The sequence below is a fragment of the Haemaphysalis longicornis genome, unplaced genomic scaffold, assembly GCF_048455015.1.
Source record: "Haemaphysalis longicornis isolate Haplotype H1 unplaced genomic scaffold, Haemaphysalis longicornis Haplotype H1 scaffold_13, whole genome shotgun sequence".
In the NCBI taxonomy this organism is placed as follows: domain Eukaryota; kingdom Metazoa; phylum Arthropoda; class Arachnida; order Ixodida; family Ixodidae; genus Haemaphysalis; species Haemaphysalis longicornis.
In genome coordinates, this window is record NW_027526233.1 from 102,956,091 (window position 1) to 102,963,741 (window position 7,651).

The 7,651-nt window shown below is 53.3% G+C and overlaps 2 protein-coding genes across 2 annotated transcripts; both read left to right on the top strand.

Moving 5' to 3' along the window:
- Positions 1–2,570: 2,570 nt before the first annotated feature.
- On the top strand, positions 2,571–3,966 carry LOC144163974 (uncharacterized; the record flags this gene model as incomplete). Its single annotated transcript, XM_077694609.1, is given in 1 exon segment — positions 2,571–3,966. A coding segment is annotated over 1 exon segment (1,396 nt), but the record flags the coding sequence as incomplete, so codon positions are not given.
- Positions 3,967–5,426: 1,460 nt separating this feature from the next.
- LOC144164444 (uncharacterized) lies at positions 5,427–7,598 on the top strand. Its single transcript, XM_077694982.1, has one exon. It carries the CDS (start codon positions 5,549–5,551, stop codon positions 7,574–7,576), a length of 2,028 nt encoding a protein of 675 aa, XP_077551108.1. The 5' UTR covers positions 5,427–5,548; the 3' UTR covers positions 7,577–7,598.
- Positions 7,599–7,651: the final 53 nt, after the last annotated feature.

Consider the following 7,651-nt stretch of genomic DNA (forward strand, 5'->3'; position numbering starts at 1 on the left):
GCGGCTGGCGCGGGCAGGAATCGAACTCGCGTCCTCGTGCTCAGCAGCACAATGCCTTATCTACTGAACCGCCGCGGTGGTTGCGTTGGCAGTATTACAAAATAGCGAGGTGCCATCCTGGTCTGTTAGTAAAGCGGCGGCTTACGATGTCCCCCATAGGCTAAGCAGACAGTGTTCTGCGCATGTGCTGGAGAAGCTAGGTGCATAAGCTCAACCCCATGAGAACCAATTAGAAGCTTGTGAATGTGCGTCCGCTGCTATAGGCGACTCCGTGTTTGCGCTCGCCGCATAGCGGTCGTCGCGAGAATCGCACTAATCAGTTCTGGTTGCGGACTTTCCGACAGCGTAGCACGTGTGTTTAGCGTCGTAACTGCGTAGTTATTATAATACCACCGAAAGAAGACCCACAGAGGATAAAGCGGACTTGCAAGGAGCTTTACTGAGTCCCCTTCGTAGCGACGGCGCAAGTGAATTACAGGTAAACCTGGATGTAACTAAGTTTATAAAAATCGCAGTTTTTCGTACCACGCAGGTAATTGTTGCATGCAGGTTTCGAGTTAAGGCTCGCGGGAATGAAGTAGAAACAAAACCAAAACGGTAGACATCAGTGACGGTGAACTCGCCTATAAAAGATTTTGTTCACGGTGAAAAAGTGCGTGATTTCAGCTTGCTTTCTCTCAAGCTTAGTCACTACACGGCGGCATTCTAAAGAAGCAAGATCATATAGACCCTTATTCACAAACGTAACGGAGGTATATCTCTTGCTTTTAACGCTTTTTGGCACATCCACTCGTTTTAAGGACGAAACTTTCGAGAAATTGATGCTTTTTTTCGCACTCAGAATCGGTGAGAGGGTTGTAGCAGGATGCTGCACCGGGCGGCGATGTTGCTCTTTCTCGGCAGTAAGAGAGCATTTAAAATTTTTTTCATCTAGGTTCATTTGCAATTGTCAAAATTTTGTCAAAAGTTTTGTCAAAGACAAAACTTTCCGTTTTCTGGCAAGAGAAATGATCCCTGACCAACCGATACTATAGAAATCTGTGGTGACGAGATATTACACGCCGTCAAGCAGGCCTGGCACCTAACCGATACCGCACTCATACCCGGAAACGCAGGGTAGTTCGTGCGGCGGGGGAAGTTCACTAAATTAATGCATTTCTCCAGCCGATTTTTTAAAAACTGTGCCAGAAACAAGGGCGCATCAGCCTAGGGAGGTCGTTACATCAAGGTTCGCCATCGCAACAACTTCGTTACATAGAGTCAGAAAAACATTGTTTCAATGGGACTGGCAATAGGAAATTGAAACAATTCGTTAAATACAGGAGGAATTCATAATACACAGTTTTGGTACATCCAGTTTTAACTGTACAGCAGGGCATACTTTTACCGCTTTCTGCGAAAAGCAGACGACTCGCTTCGCAAGACGGTGTGGACACGGAACCTACGGATTGGAAAAAAAGTTACGCCTACCAAGCAAGTTCGCCCAAAGCACTTGGTTCAAAATGACAACTGCCTTCCAGTTAAGCAGCTAGTTGCCTTTTCGTTGTGATGAAATCGTATTGCCTGCCCGCGGTGTAATTTTTGTGGTCGCGCGTCCCCAGTTGATGGGACATGAAGTATTATGAGCAATATGAATGGGAACACAGGAACGCATGGCAAACAGACTCGAAACCAACGCGTAGCGATACTTGCATGGCGCTGTGAAAAACACAGGGGTAAAGGAGGACGCTCTTTTACTAACTGTTGGAACTCCCACCACGGTGGCATTTGTACAAGGCAACAGCTTACGTCATTTCGCGAAAATATGGAACCGTCCAACAGCCGATAATACTCACGGCGGGTATGGGAACAGTTACTTGGAGAGCGTCCCCCTTTCCACTTTGTTTGATTGATTGATTGTGGGGTTTAACGCGCCGACGCAACGCAGGCGATGAGGCGCGCCGTAGTGGAGGGCTCCGGATTAATTTTGACCACCTGGGGATCTTTATCGTGCGCCGAAATCTCGTACACACGGGCGTTTTTGCTTTTCGCCTCCATCAGAAAAGCGGCCGCCGCGGCCGGGAATCGAACCCGCGACCTCGTGCTCAGCAGCGCAACGCCTTAGCCACTGAGCCACCGCGGCGGGTCCCACTTTGTTTCCGACGGCGGCCTTTTCGTATCACTGATAGCTTGGTCTGAGGGTGTTTTCTACGCGTGCCTGTGTTCTCTTTCATATTGCTCATAATAGTACCTGTCGATTTTATCTATCTACTAGGTACTAAAATTTCTGTTAGGTGTTAATATTGTCAGCATACTTGTTTAAAATGACCCCTTCAATTCAATTAGCTTGGAACAGTTCTTTTTACTTTGCCCTTGGAGGTACGCCTCAAATGAGGATCTGCGCGGTCGCCCAGCGCTCAGCTCGACGTAGTTGACACTTAAGTCGATGAATGACACAACTCCTGCAGCGTCGACACCTCCAAGTAGCGAGCGACGACGTTATATTATCGGCCCATCCTGTGTCACGTCTTTGTTATCTCATCGCGTGTGTGGTTCTAGTTTAATGGCAGACGATCTCGTCTGGCAGTACTATGCTGCCTCCCGGACAGCCCCCGCTTCAAGTCTGCGCACTGGATCCTGCTACCACCACTACGTACGAACAGGATGCCCCCATCGAGGTGGATGACCAAGGTGGGGAGTGGATAACCCCCGGGAAAGCCCGCAAGCCTAAACTCACCGCCCGCCCAAGCCTCGACCTACATGCAGTCGGATTTCACCTGCCAGCCATGCAATCCGACGCGCCAAGGGAGCGGCTCGAAATTCTCCCCGCCGCCATCCGAGCGGCGAAGCTACCGGCGCATACATGCGCCGATATTTCACTCCACTTACGCCATCGCGACCGCCTTGCTGTTTTCAAAACAGAGCACATCGAAGTTGTGAACCGCCTCCTCCGAGTACAATGCATCACCCTGGCCGGACGCACACATCAAGTAGCTCCTTACCTCATGGCCCCCACCAACTCGTGCCGCGGAGTAATCCACGGAGTTTCCCCCGATGCCACGCCTGACGACCTTATCCGGGACGTGCAATGCTACCAATCCGACATCCTGTCCGCCCGCCGCATGGGTAATACAAGCTCTGCCATACTTACATTCTCGGGCACGCATGTTCCATTTTTCGTCTACTACCAACGCATCGAATTTCGGTGCCGTCCCCACAAGCCTCGTGCCCACCACTGCACAGTCTGCCTGCAATACGGACACCGCACGCTGGCATGTCCCGGCAACCAGCAGCGGTGCCCCATCTGCTCCACCGTCACCACCCGTCCCGACGAGCCACATTCCTGCACACCTTGGTGTCTTCATTGTGAAGGCCACCACGCCCCCTTCGCTGAAGTCTGCACCATCCGCAAGACCCGGGATGAGGAATGTGCCAACGCGGCCCAGAAGCAGCTCCTACGGCACAGACAGCTCGAAAAAGTACATCAAAGCGCCTCACTACCAACGAAGGCATCACCCCCTGCACCGTCAAAGCCGCCCACTTCATCCGTGGCACTGCCTCCGTCTGCCACGTGGGGGGGTCAGCGATCAAATATACCCCCTGCACCATCAGCCCCTGCACCATCAGCCCCTGCACCTAAACCCGCACTGACTGCACAAGCGAAGTCTGCGCCAGTGAATCGAGACCTGCCCCCGCCACCGCCTGTCGCACTGCAGGTAGGGCCGCCGATTACACCCGCACTCGCCTCCCAAAGTTCCCCCACTCCTTGTCGCGTCGACCAGCTCGAGCAGCGGCTTTCCGAGCTTACCTCGCGCGTAGTTGCCCTTACATCGCTAGTCGAGAACCAGCAAACACGTCTCGAGGCGCAAGACACACGCACTTCTAGCCTCGAAACGCTCATTACAACGCTCACGGAGTCGCTTAACAACCTAACTGCCACCATAAGCAAAAAATTTGATGACGCCCCAATACCCATGGAAGACACAAGCCAATCAATTAAACGCGCGCACCCGGTTTCCGCTTCGGTTGTTGGGGTGGCCCCCAAAATTAGGCCCGCCACCCTTCTCGTCCCACCCAACATTTCCGAATAAGCTCCCCTGTGGCACTAAAATTGGTACAGTGGAACTGCCGTAGCCTTTCTACGAATCGCACGCCTCTGCATCAATGGCTCCTTACGCAAGCCACACTCCCTCACTTTCTTCTTTTACAAGAGACAAGGCATGCAAAAGTTATCCCTGGCTATCGAGCTCTGCATGCCGACCCTATTACGCCGCTATCGTCCATTTACATTCGTAGGGATATCGCATATGAACAGGAAGACGTCCCCTCCTCATTACTTCCATACGTTACGGCCCTCTCCTATTACCCAGAGCCCCAGGAGCCACCCCTTACTCTTGTGAATGTCTACAATCCCCCCAATTCCACAGTCCTGCTCTCTCCTCTCTTTCGTTTTCTTCAATCCTTTCCCAAACGGCGTGACATAATCCTTGGTGGAGACTTTAACGCCCCAAACACCATCTGGGGATACTCGAACACCCTTCGTTCGGGCCGCCTTCTCCAAGCACACACCATGCAGGGCTCATATACACTCCTTAATACTCCAGACACGCCCACACGAGACGGATACGCGACACAACGCCCCACAACACCTGACCTTACCTTTCACAACGGACCGAATCCACCGGCAAGCTGGCAAGTCCTTCCGGATACCCTTCTCTCCGACCACCACATCATTGAAATTACACTCATGCTCACACACAAACCTAAGAAACGAGTCGTCACCCATACTAACTGGGACCGCTTTCGCCGCATGCGAGCCCAAGAACCAACAACTAACTATGGCCTGTGGATACGATCGCTGAAGAGGGCGCAGTCTGAAACCACCACCGCCACCGTGGCCGACCCGCCGTCGGACAACCCCGATCCACACCTTATGCGTATGTGGAGACGCCGCAAACGCCTTCTTAGTCTTATACGTAACCAACCCCACAACACACAGCTAAGGCATAGCCTAGACACCCTGAACACCGACATACTAATTCACTGCTCCACCCTTGATTCAGCAAATTGGAATCGCATATGCGATTCCATCAACTGTTCGCTCCACACTAAATCCCCTTGGTTTCTTCTCCGCTCCCTTCTTGGTCCTCAGCCGGCTCCCCTCCCCACTCTCCAAAAGCACCTTTCGCTAAACGACGCTGACTCTCTTATCCGAGAGGTGACCGATTTATACATTCCGCCACCACTCCCTTCTCTCTACCCTGAGTACACAGGGCCTCCAAACAGTGATCTCGATCGCCCTTTCACATTACCCGAGCTGGAACGGGCTCTGGCTCAAAATAAAGCTGGTACCACTCCGGGCGCGGACCAGATCTCCTATTCCATCCTAAAAAACCTCCCTGACTCGGACAAAGAATTCCTTCTCTCCCAAATCAATGAATACTGGAGCACAGGTACGCTGCCTGAGGATTGGATTTCTTCCACCATCTCCCTCATCCCCAAACCTGGCAAGCCCCCCACCCTCCCAAACCTTCGCCCAATTTCTCTCACCTCTTGTGTCGGGAAGACGATGGAACGCATGGTTCTCGCGCGTCTCACAGACCTTCTCGACAGTACCAACTTCCTACCCAGCAATCAGATCGGTTTTCGCCCCCATATGTCTACCCAAGACCTCTTTCTTCTTCTTCAGCAAACTTTCTTTCAGCCCTCAGGGTCTCAAGTTCATGCTCTCGTGACTGTGGACGTACGCAAGGCCTTTGACACCCTCCTTCACGACGCCATCCTTTCCCCGCTCCAAGACACTCATTGCGGCTCCCGCCTCTACTCTTATGTTCGTTCGTTCCTTCGCTCCCGACAAGCTCGATTCCGACTTGGGACCGCTCTATCCCCACCCATCACCCTTACCCGCGGTACCCCTCAAGGTGCCGTACTATCACCTACCCTCTTCAACCTCGGCCTTGCCCCCCTTGCCAGAGCCTTGTCCGAGATCCCCAACCTTCAGTCGCTTCTATACGCCGATGACATTACCCTCTGGTGCACCCATGGGTCTCCGGGGGAGGTGGAACAAACGTTGCAATCTGGCCTTGACCTTATTTCTCAGTTCTTTGCCTGCTCAGGCCTGCAAGCAGCTCCAGAGAAATCAGAGCTGCTTTTACTCTCCACCACTAAATACCAACGATCTGTCAACCCACTCTTGTCGCTTACCCTCGATGGCACTCCCGTCCCCCGATCTTCATCCTGCCGGGTTCTGGGATTTCCCCTCCAAGACCACTCCTTCTCCCATGTAATAAAGTCCACGATCACCACATGCCACCAAGTGACTCACTTGGTCCGACGGGTGGTCAAGCGGCGTGGGGGCATCGATGAACGCAGAGCCAGTCAGCTAGTAACAGCCTTCGCCCTGAACAAAATCTTGTACTGTCTCCCATACTGCACATTAACACAAGCACACATGCGAAGTGTTCAATCTGCCCTTAACACACTTTACAAAGCTGCCCTGCGTCTCCCAACACACGCCTCTACAGAGAAATTATACGCCACAGGTCTCTTCCTTCCTCTTCCTGATCTTCTGCGCCTCCACAGGGATCGACAGCTGGGCCGTCTGTCTGGCTCCGCGCAGGGCCATTGGCTGCTTCAGCGGGCGGGCATCAGGCCCATTGACTTTCCCCTGCACACCCCCCAACGGCCCCTTCCCAGTAACCTCCGCTGTGCCCCCATTCCCTCCAACATGACCCCACACCTTCACGAGGGCAGACGGCAAGCTCGCGCGTTTTACCACGACCCCTTCCCTCCGGACACTGTCACATGCTATGTTGACGCGGCATATCACCCAGCTTGTGGCTCCACTGCTTGCGTAATTATGTCCCGCCCCACTGACACCCCAATAACCTCCACAGCAGGACCTTACTCCCATCCTACTTCTCCCTTAGCTCTCGAACTCGCGGCGATCGTTCACGCAACTAGTGAACTAACTTCCCTACCCCCTTCCCCCCGCTACCGCATATGCTCCGACTCCATGGCGGCTATTCGAGCTCTTCGCGACAACCGAATTGCCGAAGATCTGCATGACGACCTCTCTGAAACTCTCACGCTCCTCTCCCCTGCCTCGGTCGCTGTGGTGTGGGTGCCGGGCCACTCAGGGATTATTGGCAATCAGCTGGCTCACCAGCTGGCCCGCGAGATTACTAACCGGGCGCCGGTGATCCCTTGGCCTTTCCCTCCCATGGCGGACGAGGCATATTTCTACAAGAAAACCCTCAAAGAGCACTACCAACACCTCCGGCACTCGCTACAGACTCTTCCGCCACCACACATTACCCTATCCATTGCACAAGTGCACACCCTTCGGGCAATCCAGCTGAACACCCTCACCACTCCGGCACGTCTTTACCACTACGGCTATCGCTCCGACCCATACTGTCCCAACTGCCCCGCTACGTACGCAAATGTTGAGCACATCCTTTTCTCCTGCCCCGCTGCCCAGCAGTCTCCTCATTACCCTAACCCCCCTCCTCCGAACTGGCGAGTGTGGTTGGCGTCGGCGGCCCTCGTCGACCAGCGAGCCATGATTCTTCTTGCGGAAGAGTACGACGCATAGGTCTTAATCTGACCAGAAATAAAGTTTTTTCTCTCTCTCTCTCTCTCTCTAGTTTAATCGTTTCCCATAAGCAAG